Genomic DNA, 23,316 nt, shown 5'->3' with positions numbered 1-23,316 from the left:
CCACAGCGCTCCTCTTTACCCATCGGTAGCCCGAACAATTTATAATCTAATGAGGTAGATTTAAAAAAAAAAAAAAAAATTAAAAATCTCTCCGTAAGCATATTCTAGAAAGACAGGTCTTCCACAGCGTGCCTGTTTGCGTCCCGCTGCCCAGGAGCTCGGGATACATCCAACCCTCTCACTCCCCGGGCGCGGCGGGAGGCGGCTGTGGGGCTGCCGGGAGCCCCTGGGGGGCACCGGGACCCCCAGGGCGGTGGGGGAGAGGGAGGGAGGGAGATACCCGGTTCGCCCTGGTTCCGCCGCGGGGGGGGGGGGGGTGGCGGCAGGAAGAGCGCCCGGTGCCCCGTGTGACACACACACCCCCCCCCCCCCCCCCGCCGCGGCGGGGCCGGAAGCGGCGGCGGCGGCAGCGGGTCCCCCGCCGGGGCGGCGACGCTGGTGCCGAGGAGGCCGGGACCGACGTGGCCGGGCGGGGGAGGCGGAGCTGAGGGGCCGCCGGGCGGGGCAGGGCCCGCGCCGAGCCGCGGCTGGATGGCAGCGGCGGCCCACGGTAACGGCGGGTCGCGGTACAGCTTGGGGGGGGGGGGGGGACACACGGTTCGCTGGGTTACCCCTCGCTGCGGTGGGGGGGGACGGGTGGCGGCGGAGCCGAGTCCGGCACCGGCGGGGCCCGGCCCGGCCGAGCGCGGGGTAAGTTTAGGAAAGACGTTGGGGGGGGGGGGGGGGGTGCAGCGCTCGGCCGGGCCGCTGCTGCCAGGGGCCGTACCCCGGCTCAACTCGGGGCTCCCGGGACCGGCGTGCCGGGGAAGCGGGTGCCGCCGCGGGCGTGCCCGGGGCCGGGAGCTCGGTCCCCGCGGGACGCAACGGAGAAAGTTTGGGAAGTCGCTTCTCCGGCAGAGCCGATGCGGCGGGAAGGGCTCGGCGGGGGAGGGGGGCGTTCCTTCCCCCCCCCCCCCCCCCACCCGCGGGAAGTGTCCCGGCTTTGCGGGGCTGCACATGGACCCTGGGGGGCAACTACTGTACTGGTCCGGTAAGGCACGGGAACAGGGTTAATTAATCCTTCTCCTCCCCCCCTCCCCCCTCCCCCCCGGGAAATATGGCTCACTTTGCGTGGGTCAGCATTCCTCTACCGGCAAACCCGCGCGGGCTGTCCCGCTAGCCGCGGTCATGTTGGAAACAATGACAAGAGCGGGGCCGACGTGTTAATTCGCCCGCAGATAAATGTTGTGCCGGGGCCTGCCCGGCCTCTGCCCCGGGCTGCTGGGGGGACAAAAATCCCACCTAGTCCGAGGAGGGGGGTGCTGAACGCCATTGCCTGACCCGCAAACTTCCCTCTTTCCTCCTGGGTAGGATGGGGAAGGAGTCGCTGTCTCCCAAGCTACGGTAGTGTTCAATCGGTGTTTTAGCTGCCTTGCCAGTTTTCAGGTTTGCCCGGGGTCTGTAATCCGGCCTGATCTGCCCCGTACCCCGTTGTCCTTAATCCCGTGCACCTCCAGTTTGTAGAGGTGTCTGCTGCGATGCACAGAAACGCGAGGCTTCTCTGCCAAGTGGGTTTGTGCGAGAGGGCTGGGGGAAGGGGGAAGGGTCCCGCCAGAGCAGAGCCGCGGATTCCCTGAGGACGGGCGGTGATTGAGAGAGAAGGGAGTGCTCGGGGCTGGGGCTGGAGACCTTTTGTGCCTCCACCGAGGTCAGGGCTTTCAGGAGGAATTCAGAGCTCTCCACAGGGCTACTGAAGGGAAGCAGCTTGTGGAGAATTTTTTGGCTGAAAATGATGCTTCCTCCCTGGAAAATAACTTTTTTCCATTCCATGCAGTATTCTTTTGCAACTGTAAGACCAGGCAACTGGCTTCCAGGGAAAACACTTGTAAAAAAGCCTTTTCTTCTTCATTTTTTTCCCCCAACAACATCTAAAATATCAGTGTGTGGCAATGAGCAATTGTGCTGAGACTGAGATGAAGCTGTGTGGTCTGAAAAGGCAGAGCATCTAGGAGGGGAGGAGGCGGCTTGCTGCAGGAATTGTTGTCAATATTTTATTTTCTTTTTTTCCAGTAGGTTTTTGCCTTGGCATTTTAAGTCTTGTCTGTGTTTTCTCAGGCAATGCGTGATACAGAGGTGTTCAGTGAGTGCTGTGAGGTGGGGGAGGCCCCGGGACCCTCCTGGGAGGAGAGCAGGAGCTCTTACAAAATCACAGAATGGCTTGGGCTGGAAGGGACCTTAAAGATCACCTAGTCCCAACCCCCCTGCCCCGGGCAGGGCCCCCTTCCCCCAGCCCAGGGGGCTCCCAGCCCCGTCCAACCTGGCCTTGAACCCTTCCAGGGAGGGGGCAGCCACAGCTGCTCTGGGCACCCTGGGCCAGCGCCTCACCCCCCACACAGGGAAGAATTTCTGCCTTACATCTCATCTAAATCTCCCCTCTTTCAGTTTAAAACCGTTACCCTTCGTCCTATCCCCACCCCCCTGACAAAGAATCCCTCCCCACCTTTCCTGTCCCCCCTTTAAGCACTGGAAGGTCACTCTGAGGTCTCCCTGGAGCCTTCTCTTCTCCTGGCTTGGTGTGCAGTCTCCCCCTGCTCCCTCTCAGGGGTGTGTAAATGACAATTTCTTATTTGTTTGTTCTTCCTGAGCTGGGAGGACATCACGGTTATTCCAGTCCTGAGGCTGTTGCAGAAGGAGCTGAGCAGACCTGACTCCTGAATGCTCGGCTCGGAGACCTGTGCGGGACATGTGGTGCTCTGGAGAGTGCTGCCTGTGATGATGGTGACTTGGCATGGCTGGGACCTGTGATCCCAAATGGTGTCGTTGTCAAAACTGAGGACTAATGATGCGTTGGCTATTTCTTTCCTATGCATGTTCTTAAATAGGTCATAAACACTTGAGAAAAACACATCTCTATAAGCCTGGTTATGCCTCTGCCTCATAGTGACCACAGACTTCTTTAAGAACCTGCAGGTGCTTTCTCTAGAAATTTCTCAAGACCTTCTCTAGCTGAGTTACTAAAACAGAGGCTGTTGTCTAAAATTAGGGGTAGGTAAAGACTTCTTCCACCCTCTGCAACTGTTCTGGCAGGGTATTATTTTCTCGAGCTTTTTTTCCTAGGACTACATCTTGACTGCCTCTTTTCTTCCTCTTAAATATTTGCCTTGGAAGCAGCCAGTTTGAATTTAGAGTCTTTACAAGTCTCACGAGGAGCATGTACTAATGAGATAGAGAAGCAAAGGGGCTATAGAGATAAAAAGTGCATTTTTCAGAGCAAGTGGTTATGATATGTTAGGAAGAAGCAAATTCTGGGAATATGCTCAAAATAATTAGCTGAGCACAAAGATCAGTTCAGGTGCGTCCTGGATGATGCACCAAGTTCCTCGTAGATGCTTTATAAGCATCAGGAATTTATTGCATGAGACATGGGGATGTTCTTGAGCCACAGGGTAATGATGGTCAGGCAGCACAGGTGTAAAGAAATGTAAGTTTTTCCTGTGTGTAAGTAACAAGAGAAGAAAGACCTGTGGGCCACAGAAAGTTGACCAACACAAATGTCAGTTAGAGGAATCTGTTTTCTACCCCCTTATCCCCATTTATTGTCCACCACCATGTCTTTTTGAAGGAACCTGGTCCCTTTCACTGCTGGAAGAAGGACATGAAGCCAGGTATGCAGCCTGTTTTTGGAGCCCTGGGAATGCCCCTTGTCCTGTGTGCTTCTGCCCCTCTCCAGGATTTTGGTCACTTGGTCTCAGAGACCCTTTCAGGTGTCCCTCGGGGCAGATGTGGGATGAGAGTGTGGAGAAGGAGATGGAAAAATGGACCTGTTGGATCAGTTGCAGTGCTTACTTTTCCAGACTGATTCTCAAAAGCTGTGACTAGTGTTGCAGAAGAGGCTGGTTCGTGCCACTTCCCATCATTGCTGAGCTGCAGACAGCCGTCGCTCTGCTGTGTGTGTTGCCTCTTCATATGTGTATAGGGGTTGTATAAATCCTGATTTTATTTATTTTTTTTTGCTCTGTTCCTCACAAAGAAGCTGTTCTCAGTCATTTTCTAGGTCTAACCCTGTCGTAAAGGAAGAGAACATCTGTCAGGCCTGCTCTGGGGTTGGAAGGGGTGCCTGTCTTTTTTTAAAGCAGGAAATTCTCTAACTGCAGGTTGTTATGCAGCAGCTAGTAAGCAGAGAGATGGCTGTGGCTGGTGTAATCTGCCTGCAGAGTCCCGTCACCTCCCTGTGCAGACGCGTCCGTGGCTGATGGCTTCAGCCTGTGTGGGTACTCGGGACAGAAGAAACTCCATTCAGTTAGGGGACAGCTAACATTTTAAGAGCTTCCTATCTTTTTGTGGGTTTGTTGTTTTTTGCCCAAGGAGAAATTTGGGGGGTTCTGTGGTGTAGTTTTACCATAGTTGTGTGTGTCTGCATAGCTGCGGGGGGAGCCTGAATCCCGGGATGGGGAGCCAGGGGGCCCGGCAGCACCCCAGGTGTGGTGGAGCTGGGCAGAGGGCAGCATCTCGGGCCCCTCAGGCTCTCCTTGCTGTTGTTACCAGTGCTCCCAGCATCATCCCAGCGCCTGCTCACCTCTGTGCCTGAGCTGAGTGGGTGCACGGAGTGCTGTGAGAGATGAAAATGTCCCTCGCTGCCACCATCCACCTCCCCCTCTGTTGTTTTGAAGTGGTTGTGCCAATAGTGACTTAGAGCTGAAAACCTGCCCTCTTCCGCAGGGTCCTGCCAGTAGAACAAGGATCTCACCAGTTTACCTCCAATTACAGGCGGAGGGCTGGAGCGTCTTCAAGAAGGGATCTAGTCTTTGCAATGAAATAGCATCTGCATCAGGTGTTTATTCTTTTTCTCAAAAGAAAAAAACCCCACAGTGCTGGAGATTCTGCATCATAGATAACCTGTTTTGGTTTATCACTGCTTTTGCACTGTGTAAATTTGTTTCTTCATATCCAGGCTGAATCTTGTTTACCATTTGAACTGATGCTGCAACACGGAAGAAGAACTTTCCCCCTTCCTTGTAACTTTTAATGTATGCAGACTGTTCTGTTCCCTTCAATGTTATCTTTTTAAGACTAAACACACTGAGGTCCTTCGGTCGTTTTTTCCAGGTCGTGCTTTCTACACTCTAATTTTTGTTTCTTTCCACTGCAGTGTATCTGATTTTTACGTCTGTTTTATAAAGAAGAGTATGTGAGGCTGGGTGCAGTCTGTTGCTTGAAGAAGCTTGTTCCCCTCCACATGTGTGGAGGGAATGGAATTACTGCTTCTGTGTCACACCTACGATGTAGATACTAATATGTCCCAGGATGGCATTTGCCTACTTTGTAACAACATAAGCCTGCTGGCTTGGAATTAATTTCTGAATCAATGTAATGCATGTATGCATTTTGATTTTGTGGTACATCTGAGTTACTGCTTTGTTATGTCCATTTGATTATTTTTTTCTCCTCTTAGTGTGCTGCTTTATACTGATCTTTACTGGGATTGGTTTGATAGTATGCTGTAGGTAGGTCTAGGGTTCCTGCAGCTAGATCAAAACACTGCAATAAGGTGCCGCAAAATCCTGAGCTGGTTTGAACTTGCTATGTTGAGGGATTTATTTTTTTTCCCTGTCAAAAAGATAAAAAAAGCAATGGGTTTTGTATGGGTCGGTAGAGTTTACACTTGGTCAGACATTACCTTGCCCCAAAAAGTTTTAGTGGTTGTTGCACAGCTAGCCAAGCCAGTGTCTTCACTGGTTCCTCCTTGCATCCTCCCCGCTCCTGACATGGTCGCTGTGCTTGGAGATCAGTGCTCTCCTTCATGGGAGCCTGTCCTTTAATTTTCTTTTTGACTGCTCGCTGCATCTGGGCCTTCCTCCTGCAGCGTTTGAGTTCAGGGACTGAAACTGGAAAAGGGCTAAGCCTTTACAAACATAGTTTTTCCTGCCAGTTTGTTCTGACCCCCCTCACTCCTGGGGTCAGATGTGAGCATGGGAAGGGGATGTTTCACGAGGGGGTGGGGGACAAGGGGCAACACCACCCGTTTCAGCCATAGTGAGCCCTTAGATTGGTTCCAACACCCTGAATTTTGTCTTGAAAATTTCAGGCCCCTTCCTGTCTGGCTGTTACTTAATGCTTTGCTATCTTTATCACTTTCTTATCTTATAGGTAACTACAAACTGATCATTTAACTTGATCAAGAATCTTTCAGAGGATTGAAGTTACTGGTCTGTAACTTCTTAAGTCTTCTCCCACCTTTTTTTTTCTTTTCATAAAGGTAGGTGAGGCATGATGCTTCTCCAGCCTTCTGTGGCCTTCCCATATTCCTGTAAATTTTCAAAGATGGTCACTAATGCTTCAGAGATTACTTTGACTGGTTTCTTACATGCTTTCAGGTGAATGCCATGATTCCCTCTCAATCTACAGCTGTTTTGTGAACTTTTGTTAAGCCGTCCTTTTCTAACTCGTCATTTTCTCATATTTCCAAACTAATTTTGCTTGGTACATTTCAATTTTTCTTCTGGAGACTGAAGGAGCATTTGAACTTCAGCCTTTGCCTCATTTGCTTTCCTTTCCTGTTTGCCAATGAGAGTGTAATTATAATTATTTTCCTCTTCTAACATGCCCGCTTCTCTCCAGTTTTCTTGTCACTGAAGAGATCTTAGTAACAGCTGTGCTGATTTTCACTAAGAGACCATCTAACCCAGTATCCTTCTAGGAAAGACTAAATAAGACAAGTATATATGGTATTTTCCAACTACTCTTCCAGCCTCCAGCTCCTTTCAGATAAGGGGATTTCTTGAGTCTGATGTGAGCTGTCTAACCAGGAACAATCAACAGATTTGTCTTTCGAATCCATGTAAACTTTTCCACAATTTTTTTGAGAAGTACTACCACACAAGTTACCTGCTGATGAAGAGTCAAGTTTGTTTGTTTTATTTTGAAGCCGACCCTCAATGGCTTCATGTGATGGCTGTTAGCACTTACGTCTGAAGAGACAGTGAATAATCTACTCCTGTTCACCGTCTTTGCACCACTCATGATTTTACAGACCTGTGTTGTGTTGCCTGTCTTCCATCCTAATTTTGTTACATGGATGCTGTTCCATGGCAAAGAGAAGACTTATCTGGGTAGCATCTCCGGTCAACACCTTTTTCTGAAGCCTCGGGACACTGAAGGACAAGGGTACTTGGAGTTCTCGCCCAGCCCACCTGAGGGGAGATGCTGAAAGTCAGACTCTTTCACAAGGTGTCTCATGTGCAGCTTGATGCACCCCATGATAAACAGCCTCTCTGTCCTTTAGTGCTGTGTTGGAATTGGGAAGAGTTTCAGATGTTCCTTAGGGGGATGCATACCTGTGCTAAGATGCTGAGGGAGGGGATGGTGTGACCGAGGCCTTTCCTCTGGGATGGTGGGAGGGAGTCTTGGGCACGCTCTCAGAACTGCTCTCCCCTGCTTTTTTCAGAGATCTGCCAGCCGGGCTGAGACCACTTAGCGATGACAAAACAAAAGCTTCTGCTTAACGGGACGCTCTCCTTGTTTCTGATGGTGGCCTGTGAAGCTCAGCAGCTCCCGAGGAGTCATGTTGCCACTAGTTCTGGTCCTCTGTGTGAGAAGGAGGCAGAGTCCTGGGGAAACCTTTTCACCAGCGAGCGGCTGGATGCCTGGATCTGTTCCCTCATTGGTTCATTCATGGTGGGGCTGAGTGGGGTCTTCCCCTTGCTGGTGATCCCTTTTGAGACGGGAGCTGCTCTGCGGTCAGAAGGTAAGCCTGCTACTTGCGTTAGCCTTTCGGAAGCTGAAAGGCCTGGGCTGTGACTGAACAGCACAGTAATGAACGGGAATTTCCTTGTCACAGAAATACTGTCCTCTATAACAGACAGTCTGTTTCTGGTACTTCAGGCCATACCTGCCAATTTGATAGAGAGTCCTTGGACAAATGCAAGACCTGGATGGAGCTTGTGCAAAGAGTATTGTTTGTTTTGCACCCTGCTTGGTTCAGGACCCTCTCACACACTGCCGTCCCAGCCAAGTGGTGGAAGAGGTTTTTCTTGCACTCCAGCTATTTGTTTTGTGCTCTGTCTTCTGACAGCTTGCTTTGCAAATGCTTCCAATTCAGATCTCTGTGCAAAATCTCAGCTGGAGATGTTTTGGCTCCCAGCTGAGTTGTGATTAGTTTTTGTTTCTTTTTTAGCTGGATCACACCGTTTGAAACAGCTGTTGAGTTTTGCAATTGGTGGACTGCTGGGGAATGTGTTTCTGCACCTGCTTCCCGAAGCCTGGGCCTACACTTGCAGTGCAACAACAGGTATGAAAGCCTTATGTGCCTAGAAGCAGTCTGCTATGCCTACTGCTACATTTTTGAGTCCCTTCCATCTTGAAAACATAAGACCAGCCAGTTTGGGTCAGCCCCAAAACTGGTCTAGGCTGGTATTTTCTTTCAAACAATGTGTAAAAGCAAATATCTAGGGAAAGATATAAGAACACTGAAAACACATATAATATTTCATCTTTGTACTCTGCAGTTCAAAGATTTTGTGATTGGAGGCTTCCTGAGTTGACCACAGTTTCTTTATGTTTAGTAACTAGAAATGGATTTATTGTCTATCAACTTTTCCTATCTTGCCTTGGACTCCTGGAAATCTCTGCTGAATTTTCTTTGTTCTTTTTATAAGGAAAGGGAGTGCTTCTTTAACCTGATGGGAAGTTACGAATGTGTGTGTGTGGTCTGGTACATGAACATGTGCACCTTCTCAGGTGGGGATTCTGTCCCATCAGATTCAGCTTGTCTATAAATCTGTCCCTATAACAGTGTTACTCCTAGAGCCTCTTTCTTGGGACTAACTGGGGCCCCTTGGTACTTCCATCTACGGGAGACCAAATGTTTTGTCCTCTCAATCTTTGCTCAAGGAGAAGTCATGGAAAATTGTCTGTAGAGCCATGACTAAGATGGAGGGGTGGGGGCTGGGGGAGAAAAAGGAAATGCAGGTGACAGAAACCTGTGTTCGCCAGCAAACTAAACACTGTTTGGGTTGGGATAGAGCTTACGGTATTGGTGTATCTCCTTCACCCCTCAGATAGCAGGGTTGTTGAAACATGTAGTGATTGTATCTCTCTGCTTCAGCAAGCTGATAACATAGAAGGCAAGTGCTGCTGCTGAATCCCACCTGTTGAGAAACCAAGAAATCACTTCCCTGCTGAAAATGTGAGAGATGGAAAAGGATGCCTTAGGTTTCCTGGACTTCTTGCACCTATGTCCTGGGATTTCAAAATCTGCTAGGCATTTGGTCCTCTTCCTCACAGCTCTAGCACTGCCAGCAGAACCTGCTGTCCTTTCTTTGCCCTTTCTACAGTGGTTCCCAAATGACTCTGTCTTCCTGCTTTAGCTTGTTTGCTTCTGCAGGACTATTCTGAAGCATAAAGGTTTCCTTGACCCGTGTAAACCTGTAAACCCCATTACAGAGTCGTTCTATTCCACTGCAATGCAATCTCCATTTCTGCATCCAGGGTGAATGGATGATTATTATCTCACAAGCTTGGCTGTAACTGAAAAGAAAGTTTATAGCTTTGGGCTTAATAACTTGCCCAGGTGTGGCAGAAAGGGGAAGGTGAGTCTGTAGCTCCACAAATGCCAGATTTCATGTCAGGGCTTGCTGCTCAGTAGATACAGCTGCAGGATTTTTGTTGATGTAATCTTCAGTTGCCTCTGGAAGGAGGAAATTCCCAGTGTTGTCAGGAAATATTCTGGATTGCACTATTGAAGCAAAAGGGGTGGGGGCTCTCACTCCAAGTGTCGTGAGATGAGGATATGTTAGATCAAGAATGAGCAAGTCAAAATAATTTGCTTTGAGACATGCTTGCTCCTTATTCCTTGCAGAAGGTATTTCCATTGTCCTTTCTTTTTCTTTTTTTTCTTTTTTTTTTTTTTTTTTCTTGGAACTGCTGGTTAAACTGTCTGGGGTGGGTGGGTTCACATGTGGGAAACAACTGTGTACTTGATAGTGACATGAAGGTTTCTCGCTTGTCCCTCAGGAGAAGGGCAGAGCTTTCAGCAACAGAAGCTTCTGGGTCTCTGGGTGATCATTGGTTTCCTGACCTTCCTGGTGCTAGAGAAGATCTTCCTAGAGAAAGAAGAGAAGGAGTGCCCTGGTGTGGTAAGTTAGCCAGAGGGGAGGGAGTGCTGTAAGGTTTGGAGCACTGTACTAAACACCTCATCTGCCCTATCTGACAGGCTCAGTAAATGATCCTGGAGCTGTGAGTAGCTTGTCGATGCCCTTTGGGGAGCTTTTTGCCACTTCTTTGACACCAGGCTCTAGAAGAAGGTGTTTCATCTCCAGACGTTGGTTTTGTGGTTTTAGCTGAGATTTCACACCTTCGAGCTGCTTTTGTTCTCGAGGTGTGGTATGTGTACAAGAGAACTCCCCTTTTATGGGGACTGGGAGCTGGAGCACTCTGCAGATGAGACTTTTGCTTGTCTTTGGGGGAAGACAGCTTGCTGATGCACGTTCCACTGAGCCATCGTGACTCAGTCTCCTTCTGGGTTCTCTGTCAGGACAAAGACCAGCCTTCTCTGGAAGGTGTTCCTCACTGCCTACTCTTCCTGGGTATGGCCTGGACCAGGCGTTTGTTTGGGTAACTTTGTGTGGCAGCAGGGGTTTATGTTTGGCCAGGTAATACTAAGTAATGGTTCAGAGGAGAATCACCCAACTGCAAAGGGGCAACATAGGCAGCTCTGAAAGGAACTTAGTCTTCTCATTTACAGAGTCTCAAGACTGAGATGAACATTTTGTTGTTTGGAAACTGACAATCCCAGATATAGAATAATTCTCTAGACTTAGTTACTCTGATGCACTGGGCAGAACAAGACTCTTTTTTTTTCTCCCATCCCCTGCCCAGATGGAGTTGTATTTCTCTGGGCAGCACCTAACAGCAGGAGTGGCAGGCTCAGTCCCTCATCTGTTCAGTGGAACCTGGCTTGTGCCGAGGGGGCGTGACTCCAATTCCTCTTCTCTCTTTCTAATTTCCTTCTCTTGGTGAATGGGGAAGTCCTTGTTCTTGTGGTGTCACAGCGCTCTCTGAAATCTGTCTCATTTCTGGCAGTTGTCCTTATCAAACTGGGGTACCAACGCTCCTGATATGCCTTGTAAGGACAAAAGGATTAAGGGTGAAGATTGGATTTCTGACCCTGATTCATCTCGTTCATCACTGACAAAAAGGCAGTGACAAGTTGTTTTCCCCTAATTTAGGGCTGTGATTCCAAAGCACTGGCTGGAAAGATTCCCAATGGAAGTGGCTACCCCCTGCATAAGGTGGCAGGCCAATCCCAAAGAGCAGGAACAGATTCAGCTCAGTGTAATGGCTCCTCTCTCCAGTCTTGTCCAACAGACAACAGAATCAAGGTAAGAGACCCACAGACTGACCTTCACATCTTACGTTTTTGGGGCACGTATTTTAAAATTCAGTCAGGAGGATGAGTCGTCTGTGGAAAGAACTGTGCCTGGGTGGGGAATGCAATGTTTGAGTGAGTTGTGCTTGATTTTGCTCTGCCAAAGTGTCTGTCCAGGTCACAGCAGGAAGGAAACGGTGGACTTGGAGAAAATCCACACTGCAGCTTCTGCAAAAAAGACAAAGTTACTGTTGTGAAAGCATAAGTCTGAGGATGTGTGTTTTGGCTGAATCCTGAGACCAAAGTATAGTACTTCCACATTTTGTTATTCTGTATCTTACAGTCATTATATCTTTGCTTAAATTTTTGTGCCGTGATTTCTCTGTTCTCTAGTGCCTGCATTGTACCTGTTGTGAGCTGCACGTTTCCTTTTAAGGCACCTTTTGGAAGCATTTTCACAGTTGAAGCTATCCATTGTAAACCTCAGAAGTTCAGTTTCTCAGATTAACAGTTTATCTGCTGCCAAAAAGGGCTTCTTGTCCACTTCCGCCTCCAAACCTGTATTTCCCATCACTTCCTTTGCACTGGACCTCATCTGACCCCACAATGAGCCTATTCAGGGAGCTAAACAGGCAAAGAATTTGCTTTTGTTTGTTTGGTTGGTTGTTTTTTTTTTTTTTTCCCCATAAGTTTACTTCTCTCCTAACTTCTTGAAGCAGCTTGGCATGTAGACAGGCAGCCTGTAGTGCTGGGATAAGGTTGATCAGCAAGCTTATAGGATTGGAGGTGGAGGAGGGAAGAGGAGTACTGTACCATTGGGTAGTGGCTAACCTTTAGATTGGCTTTGCTTTCAGTTTTACGTTACTATCTTTGCACTGCAGAAACCCTTGTCTGGGTGAACATTACAAGCAAGAGAGGAAATGACCACTTTGGTGAAGGAGGACCTATAATTTGAGTTTGAAAGCCCATAAAAATGTGCAAGATGGTAGGAGAGTAACTCTGAGCAGAAAGTGTGGTTGCATGAACTAGCCCAAACCTAGATATGTGGTCAGTCAGAAGCTCTTCAGTCTTTCTATTTTAAATCTGTTTTGCTGTAATTTTATAGCTCTTACTACACAATGTGAAAGATATGGTGAGGTCGCTGGGTATTTTTAATGTCACATTCACGTAATCTGTACAGAACACTGCACAAACTGCAAAGTGCAGTGTTGATGTTTTTAGAGGCAATAGTGGTGAAGAAGCCAGTATTACTGGGATGTGAAACCTTGTGCCATTATTTTAGAAAGGTTTATATAAGGAACTATGGACTTAGAGGATGGTTAGTCTACCACTGGTTTCAAGTAGAAACGAAACACCGATGGGGGGTCACAGTTGCTCAGGGCCTGGTCCTGATCTAAAAAAGAAAGAAGTAATTAATGCTGATTGATACAATCTTATGGAAGATAAATTATTGTCAACCAGACATTTATTCCTTGCCTTTTATTCAGTCATAAGATTGTTTGATAAAGGTAATGACACTGACAAGTGTATCTAAAGCATAACTTTCTCCCACATTCTAATAAAACTAGTGCTGTATGAAATCAACTTTGCTAATGTTAGCTGTATTAAAAATCAGTTATTCTATATTATCAACAGGGACTGGATTAATGCAGCCCCCCTCAAATCTGTTCACTGGTTGTTTATGATTTTTCTAAGTGATTATTTATAAAACCTGTGTATTTTCAAATTTGCAGATACTATAATATTACTTAAATAGCACATTGTGACTGCATGAGGTCAGTGATACCAGCTAAACTTCATCAAAAGAGCTGAATTTTTAACATGTTTTGATACATGCAAATACAAGGAATAGATTATGAAAGAATGTGGATCATATTTACAAGATAGGGATGGTTTCTGGGAAGTCAGTGCCTTGGAAAAAGGCATGAGAATCACAGTAGGAAACTGTTTGAACACATTCTTCCATTATGATGCTACAGTCAGGAGGATGGGTGAGTAGGAAATAGTATGTAAGAGAAGAGGCAAGTGTTGCTCTTTCTGTATAGCAGTAATGAGCTCTCTGATTTTTTCCAGTAATATTATTCACAATATCCAAAATAATACTGATAATTTCTAAAGGGGTCAGGAGAGAGCTGAAATAATTATTTTAATTTTGCAGTACGTGATAAGAAGTGGTTTTCTTTAGTCTTTAGCTCTGTAGACGTGACAGATCAGGGGTGACTTAAAGTATACAAATACCCATGTAAGAGGCATGACTAAATTTGAATAGTTAAAGCTATACCAAACAAGCAGACTAGAAATCAAAGACAGCTCTGTAACTGAGGGTAACTCATCAGTGGACCAACTTAGCTTAGAGACATGGTAGATTCTTTGTCACTCGTGGGCTTTAAGCTGTGATTTAAGCTGCTTTCTACAAAGAGCACTATAGCCTAAGAAGCAGTGGGCTCTGTGCGGCAATTGAGATTCTTTCACTTGTCTTATATAGAATGTCTAGACAACCATGGAGAGCCTTTCTAGCTTTAAAATCCTAACATATCTGTTCAGTCTTCTAGACTGTTGTCAATATGGCATGAAATAGAAACTAATGAGTTAATGTGTATAGATTTAACTTTCTACCTTCTGAGTATATAGTCTGAATATTCTAATAGTCTTTCTGGTAGGGGGGTAATTACCAAAACTACCATGATATTCCTGCGTTGTTAGCCTGTTTCCTTAGGCAACAACATAAGCAGTCATTCCATCTGTCTGTCCATCTGTTCTGCCCTTCATTTTCAGTAACTTTTGAACCCGTAATTAATTTTACTCGAGTTCAAGAGAGGATAGAAGTCTTGAGGGTAATCAAATTTCTGCAAGTTCCATAAAAATCAGCATGGCAGTAGAGGAGGAATGCAAACTAATGCCCTGTTGAAGAACGGCGGCAGGACGTGGGTGCTGCATGCTGCTTGGCAGGTCTGGCTGGCCAGCGGGTGAGTCTCGGTGCCCCTGCCTGGTGGGGAAGCGGCTGTCAGGCAGTGCAGGGTGGGCAAGGGATGTGCAGGGAGACAGTGCTGCTGGAATTGAGCAAAGAGAGAAGGCCGTAGCTAGCCAGACTTCTTTGGTTCTGCTATTCACCTGGTAACCCCCTTTTTTTTCAGAAAACAAAAAGCGAAAGATACTGTTTAAACAAACAAAGTAACCCTTCAGGGCTGAATGATTAGTGAGCTGTAATCAGTCACCCTTTGTCCATATATATTAGAACTTCTGGTCTTTAGCTGCTGCTGTAATAATTTGTCCTAGCTTGAAAGCTGTGGGTGGGAGGCTTCCTTTGCGCCCAAACATAGATCAGTTCTGTCCTGCATTGCAGCCTTTATTCCCTCAACAAGTAAAAACATTGTGGAGTACTTGCTTATTCTTTCTTTTTTCCCTCTGTCACATGGGGTCCTTGCTGATTTGTAGAAGTATGTTTTATTGCACAGTGACATTAATTCTGAAGCATGAACATAAACACTTCATCTGGCTGTGCTCTTTATGAGCAACGAGAACATCCTATTAGGATTCACAGAATGTAAATGTCAGAGGCTCATAACTGTCAAATCAACCCAATTTATTTCGGAGCACTCCAAGGCTTTGCTTCTTTCAGTGACAGCTTTTGCCCAAGCCACTGACAAGAAAAAGTCATAATGTTTTAATCATGAAGTCTATTTTTTCCCTATACAGTGGTATGGGAAAGCATTTTTGTGTAAAACTTTTGTGAATAATTATTACTAGCCTGTGGGGAAAATGCAATCACATAAAATCCCAACATGAAAAGGAGAAATTTTAGACTGAAAATGAGGAATGAAAAATAAAACTGCTGTGTTCATGGGTCCACCTGCATGCATCCCTTTGTGTTCCCCTTCTTACAAAAACATGCAGAGAACTCTTCTGCATCCATTGAGGAGATGTTACTTAGGTTATTCCTTAAGCGTGATCTGTACTTAGGCTTTGCTTAATTCTTTATTTTCATATTTAATGATCAATGCACTCTTAAAAGTTTAGAGCCTATAAAGATATCCTGAGTTTGTGCAGTAGAGGTGGTGCCCTGTAGAAAGGTGGTGCTTTGGAGAGAGAGACTTGGCAGAAAGCTCCACCTGAGCTGTGGCATACAGATGGCAGGAAGAAAAGATGCCCCGAGCAGAGGTTGATAGAAACAGAGAAGAGCAGAAGACCAGAGAGGGCTCATGAAACTCATCAGCACTTGTGTTTTTCCAGCTGAACATTGGTATCTGATGCTATGGTGAAGTAAGAGGTTAATGCCTCACAGTTTCTGGACAGCCCCTCCACTCACTGGATGCTGCCCTATATCTGGAGTTAATGTATGGCAGCGTAGTTCTTCCAGTCCAGAGACAGCCTGATGTATGGGCTCACACCTGGTTTGATAATAATTTAAACTGCAGTGCCATATAGTGAACTGAAGTATCTCGGGACCCACATGCAGTAGTATTTGTTAAATCTGATGGAGAAAACCTAAAAACCTGTGAGCATAAGAGCTGGAGTAGTACCCTCGTAAATCACTTTAGGTCAGATACTCAGAATTTGTTTGGAGATGACCATAGTTAGCATGCTAGGGAAGTCTAACATGGAGATGGACTTGTGAGGAAGGATGCTTGTAATTTTAAGAAATGTGTTTATATGCAAATGCTATCCAGCCTTCTAGTAGGTGTTTTTTTGGGGACTGTCATCACTATCTTCTCTTTTTATTCTTTGTTAAGGGAAAGCAAACCCACAAGCACAAGCTTTTTTAGTACGATGTTTGAAGATATGTTTAGTTATGAAAAGCAATTTCAGCAGCATTTGTTCTGTTGCATTGTTCTTGCCAGCTTTTGAAGAGGAGATATTTAACAGTTGGATATTAAAGTACATGACTAGAAAATAAGGTCAAGCCATGTTTGAAGCCAGTCACCTGCATAAATTAGTGTTGCCTAAAATTGGTTTGATTTAGAATCAGTTATATCCTTGCGTTTTGTCTTTCTTCTTTTTCCTTTCTCTTTTAATGTTTCTGGAACAATTTGTCATTTGCATAAGATGATTATCCTAACCTCAGGCAATACTTGTGTACCCTAAAACTGTGTTTACTCTAAACTGGAACATAACATTTAATTTGTACTTGAGCCCCGACACAGTGCAAGATCTTTACCACAAGTGCCATGTTCTGACCTTTCCCATCTCACTGTAGCTCTGTATAACCTGTGTCTAAGCCGTGTGCTTTCTTTTATCTTGTTATGTCTCTTCCTTTATCAGGGGCTCTTCCTTCTCTTTGCAGATCAGTGGATACCTCAATCTGCTTGCCAACACCATTGATAACTTTACACATGGCCTGGCAGTAGCAGCCAGCTTCCTGGTTAGCAGAAAGGTAAGTTTTTTGTCATCAGCTGTGTACTGGAGAGACCTGTTCTCAAGTGTGATGGAACATGCAGAAAAAAAGCAAAGATGTGAGAGTTCCCTCCTATTTTCTGGAGGTTTCTGAGAAAATGGAGACTAGAGTACAGAGCAACCCTATCCTGACATCTGATGCAGAGCTTCTTCAAGCTTGGGACATGTTAGTCATTTGTACTGGCATCAGGGGAAGGGTTAGCTCATCTACCCTTTTGTTGAATAGTTCTAAACTGAGTAATGCGTCTTGTCTTGGGGAAAGGGGCCTTGACATGCTGATGAAAGTCTCATCTCTCAGAGCTGGGGAACTGTTTCCTAATCACCTTCTCTCCTCTGCTACAGGTTGGGTTCCTAACCACAATGGCCATTCTCCTGCATGAAATCCCACATGAGGTGAGAGGGCTTTGTGCTCTGCCATCGTGAGGGATTACGAGGGTGTTTCCTCTACTAAGAGGAGGGACGGGTCTGGGTAGCATTTTCTTGTCCCTTTGAAAGCTGCTCCCTCTGGGAGACTGGCAACATGGAAAACTAGAAACGGTATTGAAGCACTAGTCTTGTTATGGATGGCCTTTGTGACTGAGAATGTTATTAACTGTCAGCTCTTGGTTTTCTTAGGTTGGAGACTTTGCAATCCTGCTTCGGGCTGGCTTTGACCGCTGGAGTGCGGCCAAGATGCAGCTTTCCACAGCTCTGGGGGGGATTCTAGGAGCCTGCTTTGCAATCTGTGCTCAGTCACCAAAAGGAGCAGGTAAGGCTTCCCAGGACCTCTGTAGGAAAAGGTGGAGGAGGCCTACTGTCCCCATGTGTGTATCTTCTTTCCCTTTTCTGTTCTCTACCATGGCTCTGTCTAGGTAATAACAAAAGCTTTCTACATTTGTGCAGGGGAAACAGTAGCCTGGATCCTCCCTTTCACTTCTGGAGGATTTCTGTATATTGCCTTGGTAAATGTTGTGCCTGATCTCCTGGAGGAAAAGAATCCTTGGTAAGTGCTCCCTCCTGTTCTGCCGCAGCGATTCTTGCTACCAGGCTGCAGGGTTGTAACCCTTCCCCATGCCTGTTCTGGGAGCATGTGAATGCCAGCTTTCCAAATCCTGTGGGTAAGGCAGGAATCGAGATAGACTGCTGTGCTAGCTCTTATGTTTATGGGACTCCAGAGACCCTATAAAACATGAGAACCTTCAACTGGGTCTGTCCCAAAGATTGTGCTAGCGCAGGATGTAGCATGACAGGCTAGAGCAGGTTGCTCAGAAACACGTCCAGTAAGGTGACCCGTTCCCCTGTCTGTTATGTCAGCTTCTGGCGTGTCCTGGTTTAGCAACTGTCTGAGCCAGGGCCCCGTAGATCTGTGTGTGTCTGGTAACCCACGTGAGCCCACCCTTTGCACGCTTCTGTCAGCCCTTTTTGACCCTATTGATTGCTTTAGGCTTCTGCTATCTCCCTTTGGCAGCATGTTTGCATAGTTTGACTGCACTGTGTTAAATGATGCTGCTTATAATTTTTCATCCTCTTGCTTATTAATTTTGATTAGATGTTGCAGTGTGAGTAGAAAATAATAGTTTTCTTCTCTCTATGATTCAGCATTTCATAGTCTGTTATTGTATCCCACCTCAGTCATCTCTCTTCTTCACCAGTATATATGTTCTGGTATACTTGGCCTCCCCTCATCTGTATTATTCTAGTTTTTTGTAGTCTGATTAAGGCTGTAGCAGGTCCAAATCCAGCTGTACCACAGTAAAGGCCTTCTCAGATCTGCTGGCAGAGCTGCCCCTGAATGTTCCCTCCTATTTCAGTTGTAGAGAGACAGGTAACTTCAGTAGTTAAAATAAGAGACCTTGGCTCGCCTCATTCATTTTGACTGGAACAGTTAAGGAAGTGCTCAAAAAACAGCTCCTCGGTTATACGTGAGGAGGAGGAACTTCTGGTGGAGAAATGTTGATGACCAGTTGGGAGCTTGCTTTTAGGTTAGTAACCTCTTGTGCTAGCAGAGCTGTTGGCATAGTGTGCAGAGGTGGTAGGTAAAATCCAACATAAACCTGAGATGGTGCTAAAAGAACAGCAAAATTTATCGGCTTTTTTTTTATTTTTTTAACTGTAGTTGTTAGCTGGATAAGGTCGCCGAAGTATCTGTGAACATGATGCACGAGTGCTGGTTCTCTTGTGAGAGAAAGGACAGGAATATATACTTGGGTAGCTGTATGACTGAATTAGCTTAAATTTGATTTTGAAACCTGAAGCTGGGCCTTGCAGCTGGGTAGAGCATGTCAGTTTATAGACAGCTTCTTTGCTTGGGGAAAGTCTTCTCATCTGTGTTAGCAACTTCATACAGCTGTTGTGTTCTCCTTGGGGTAGATTTGGAAGGGTGAAGAACAAACCATTCGTGAGCCTCTACACTGCTGCCTATTGGGATTGGTTTATGGCTTCTCCTAATTTTGCTGTTTCTTTCCCAGGAACTCCCTGCAGCAAATTCTGCTCCTGTGTACAGGCATTACAGTCATGGTGCTACTCTCGCTCACAACTGAGTGACCGCTGTGCAGACCTCATGATGCCTCCCAGAGCCACCACAGTGACTCTGAGCTCTTACAAAGCAATAAGGAACACTAATGTTACTTCCTATGTGTGTGCGCGCAGATTTGGCTGCTAGTATGAGAAGAAGCAGGTGAGAAAGAGGTCTGGATGTGGAGGACTTCATTCCCTGGCTCTCCTGTCCCTGTTCTGCTAAAATCCACACATCAGGGCTTCCGGGTTTGTTTTGGGTTTTTGTTTGTTTGGTTGGTTTTTATGGAGCAAAAGACACAGTGAGCAGAAATGAACTGAACAGCTGCTCCACAGCAAATGGACAATGTTTCATTCGGTTCATTCCGATGGAACTGCACTTCCCAAGCTCTTGTGTGAAAACAACAGAGGCGATTCCTGTAGCTGATGAAGAGGAAGGACTTTTCCTACCACTCTAAGGGCTGGAGGCAGAACAGGGATGGCAAAGCAACAATAAACTAACAGCTTTAGCCAGAACTCCCTACCTATGAGAAGTTAACGGTGCTATGTGGTAGGGAGGAAAACAACCCTTTCCAACTTGATCTCCAGCTTTCCACTGACATCACTTGTTCCTAAAGGAAGCATCAGCCTCAGCAGTCCACCTCTTCCATCTATTTTGCCTTTGTTTATGTTGAAGTCAAGCCAAAAGCCTGAGGCACTTTAGGATAGGTCACTACAATTAAAAGGCTCAGCTTGGAGATTACTTGCCTCAGCCCTAACCACTCCTGTAGCCAGCACAGCCTGTTTATCTGAAAAATGGTCAGTAAACATTTCTTCTATTGCCACACTGCCAGCTCACCTACATCTGGAAGGAAAGCCATGTAGCCGTTACGACTGAGCTCCCTCTTCTTTATAACCATTACCTGAACGTGGCTCTGAGCCTGCTCTCGAGACCTGACTCACCCACCATCTGCCCCACACCACGTTTCAGAGCTCTCCTGAGGTGCAGGGTGTTAGCTCCGCCTGTTGTGCTAGAGCAGCCCTAGACTGTTGTGGCAGAAATCTGGGCAGTTTGGGCAAGAGTTGAACACTACAGCCTGGTCAGCAGCCAATAACCACGGGTTAGCTTTTCCTCTGCTCAGTAGAGACTATTTAAGAGCATGCTATAACCAAAATCATAGATGGTAGCCGATTTCTGGGCTTCTTACCTCACAGTGGAGTTAGTCTGTTGGGGATGAATGGATAAGAAATAATACTGACAGCCCTTAAAGGAAGGGGCACAGCAACAAGGCATACTGGAGGGAGGGTGAATTGGGAAGGATGAAACTGCTGGTGAAAAGATTTTTAAAAATGGGTCTAGAAAGGCTATGTGCTAAGGAGGGAAAGGGCTATGAAAGGGTGACAATAAGTATGCTTTAAGAGTTTTCCGTTGTGTGACACTTGGGATAACATTTTTGGCAATTTGAGACCAATAAAAATAAATTACATTTCCAGTGCTTTCCCACATCCCAGCTTATGGCACAGACACCAGGCCATCGTCCCCCAGGGATGTTTTATTGCCACAGAGATGTGCACAATTACTAGATCATCCCTTCTTGCTTAAATCTGTTTAAAAACGTCTAACTGAACTAGCAGAGTCACTGGACACAAAACAGGTGCCACAGTGTGAATTGCACCCAATAAGCTCTGTCTTTAAAGAGCTTTTATAAAGCAGTACAGCTCTCCAGTCTGCACAGGGCCTTATCAAGGGGGCTCCTCCCTTGAGAGGGTGATTTGGGTCAGAGCGATGAGGCAGGTATGCTGCCCACAGCGGAGGCATTTACATCCCCAAGAGATGTCTGAACTGTTGACACAGTTCTTTTTTTATGTCAGCTCCTGTCCTACTTTTCAGAGAGTGCTGGAGAGCTCATGCTTGCAGTTCTCTCTGCCCAGAAACTGCTGTCTACATTTTTTTCAGCTTTCCTTACCCCAGGCTTATATCAGTAACTAGTTTCACTGCAACGAGGGAGGTTTAGTGCAATTTTTTTTTATTCCTCTTTACAAAATTGCCATTCTTTGCCAACTACTCCCTCTATCATTCCATCCATTGTCACGAAGTCTAAAGGTAGCATCTGCTTCCTGCTTTCCTGGAAGGAGGATTATTAATCTGATTAGCCTGCAGGGACTAGGGGAGTGTGCTAACCTTCTAGTTCTCACTTTGGGGGTTCCCCCCTGCCCAGGGACTGCAGCTAAGCGGACCCTGTAGTAGGGTTCTGGAGGAAACAGGTTTGCACAGAAAGATGTGCCTGCTGTTTCCCAAGACATCTTTCACAAAATGAGGCTGGCATTTAAGTTGAGGCATTGCCAGGTGAGTGCCCGTGAGTTGGCGTTGTTGCATCAGCACCGAGCCTTGCCAAGACTGAAAACCACAGTCAGGATTTTGTGCTCAGCGTTCAGGAATGCAAAGTGGATGACACTGAAGAAAGAATTTCTGAATTATTTTTCTTGGCTGCTACCACAGGCCTGGACAGTCTGCGGTTCTTGGGAAGATACCCTGGAAGGAGGTAGCACAGGGCTTTGTGGAAGGGAGGGGCTCCTTAGTTTTCCACTACAGCAGCCCTGGGGCTGAGGGTGGAGAGCCTTGGGAGGAAATGGAGCGCCGCTCCACCACATTTGTCACTTTTGGAAATGCAGAGAGAATCGTATTTTCTAGCTCTATTTTTTCAGCTGCTCTTATGCATTTTCCCCCTTCATCTGTATTGGTCTGCTCTGCATGGAGACAATAGAGATGAAATAAATAATTTTCCATGTGGGTTTGTGTTTTTTCTGTCGAAGTTACTACTTCTCTTTGAATTACAAACCGAATTCAGATTTCATTTGAATTACAGAGCAGTATCTCTGGGTTAGTGTAGAGAAGTCCGGGCTCTGTCTTTTCCTCCTTCCTACTTCTCAGACTTTCACAAATGAAAGAAAAGGGTCTGTAATCCAGTTTCCTGTTCCTGCTGCTGTGGCAGTGTGGTCCGGTCATAATTCTTGGCTGCTGGTCTGGCTTCCCCGAAGAACACCACCAAGAGAGTTGCTCCCGTTTGAGGGGAGAGCTTGCATGGTAACCAACTATCCAGGGTTTTGCAACCATGCTGCGTTGTGATCAGTTATTTTTTAAATCCAAAAAACTCAAGGCCTATCTGATATCAGTTAACACTAAGCTGGTTACCTGCCATGTGGAAGAAAGGCACACTCATCAAATGTATGTAGGAATTGCCCAGAAAGAACTAAAGGGGTTTTCTCTGTCCTTCAAAAACAGGGGTTCAGAGCGTGTCTTATCCCACTCTTCATTTGAAAGATTTTCAGCCTATAAATACTGAATGGTAGTACGTGGCTCTCTGTTCTTACTGGAAGTGGTCTTTAAGAAGAAGAAAAACCATAACCCAGGAGCTGGAAGAAGATGAAGTTGGGTAGGTGATCAAGGGCATGGTTTCACGGTCTGGGGCTTTGCCAGCAATGTACATTTTGGGATCCCTGTCCCTGGCTGTGCCATGCTGCACTCTGGCTGTGCTGTGTGCCTGCCTTCCCCCAGCCCATTTTCCTTCTCAGAAATAAAAATAACATGGATTAATCAGCTGCCTGGTTCACAGGCTCCACAAAGCGTGGCTCTGACACAGCTGCAGTGGCACAGAGGGGAGAACAATTGGAAGAAGTCTCATATGTGGGAACTTTCTAAGGTGATGGTCTTGCCAAAGACCCTGTCTTCCAAAACTACAGCCTGAGGAACTGATGTCGAGAGTAGAGTGACATAACAGGATTGCAGATTTAGGAAGCGTGAATATTTGGATCTTTCCAGGAAAGAGCTGTTCTAATTGAAGGATTTTTTTTTCCACGTTATCTAGAGCAGCAATTGTATTTGAAAATTATTTTTCATTCTTCATGTGGAAGACTTCAGTTAGCTGGTATGTGTAAAAAAAATTCTTTTGACAGCAGCCCTTTCAATTTGTCTGCCTTGAAGGCACTAATGTGCAGCTGCATGGATGGTTATCCTGTCTGTCCAGTGCAAACTGCTAAAGAGGATCATGCTGAAATGTGGTTAAAACAATCTTTGGCTGCGGCTGCTGCATCTTTCCACCAGGCACTGG

At 46.3% G+C, this 23,316-nt stretch overlaps 1 protein-coding gene across 3 annotated transcripts; it reads left to right on the top strand.

Annotated features, from left to right (window-relative positions):
• Positions 1-408: 408 nt before the first annotated feature.
• On the top strand, positions 409-21,998 carry SLC39A13 (solute carrier family 39 member 13). Of its 3 annotated transcripts, XM_042791182.1 has the most exons (11): positions 409-550; positions 6,127-6,235; positions 7,424-7,723; positions 8,153-8,266; positions 9,991-10,112; positions 11,205-11,357; positions 16,626-16,715; positions 17,078-17,128; positions 17,351-17,483; positions 17,618-17,717; positions 19,183-21,998. In XM_042791182.1, exons 3-11 carry the CDS (start codon positions 7,456-7,458, stop codon positions 19,256-19,258), a joined length of 1,107 nt encoding a protein of 368 aa, XP_042647116.1. In that variant the 5' UTR covers positions 409-550; positions 6,127-6,235; positions 7,424-7,455; the 3' UTR covers positions 19,259-21,998. The 3 variants fall into 3 exon arrangements, with proteins under 3 accessions (XP_042647116.1, XP_042647115.1, XP_032849306.1); XM_042791181.1 differs by lacking the exon at positions 6,127-6,235 and having other exon boundaries at positions 410-550; XM_032993415.2 differs by lacking the exons at positions 409-550; positions 6,127-6,235 and adding an exon at positions 6,716-7,206.
• The last annotated feature ends 1,318 nt before the right edge of the window (positions 21,999-23,316 follow it).

Source organism: Tyto alba, unplaced genomic scaffold (genome assembly GCF_018691265.1).
Source record: "Tyto alba isolate M040663 unplaced genomic scaffold, T.alba_DEE_v4.0 Super-Scaffold_18, whole genome shotgun sequence".
NCBI classification, from domain to species: Eukaryota; Metazoa; Chordata; class Aves; order Strigiformes; family Tytonidae; genus Tyto; species Tyto alba.
Note: the sequence above shows the minus strand (reverse complement) of the source record. Positions and strands in the feature narration are given on the sequence as shown.

What these genes read in the sequence shown, in the direction of transcription:
- SLC39A13 (XM_042791182.1), top strand. Translation starts at nt 7,456, where the DNA reads ATGACAAAACAAAAGCTTCTGCTTAACGGGACGCTCTCCTTGTTTCTG. An exon ending in CACTTGCAGTGCAACAACAG is followed by an intron (nt 8,267 to 9,990) that starts GTATGAAAGCCT and finishes CTTGTCCCTCAG; the next exon opens with GAGAAGGGCAGAGCTTTCAG. An exon ending in AGAAGGAGTGCCCTGGTGTG is followed by an intron (nt 10,113 to 11,204) that starts GTAAGTTAGCCA and finishes CCCCTAATTTAG; the next exon opens with GGCTGTGATTCCAAAGCACT.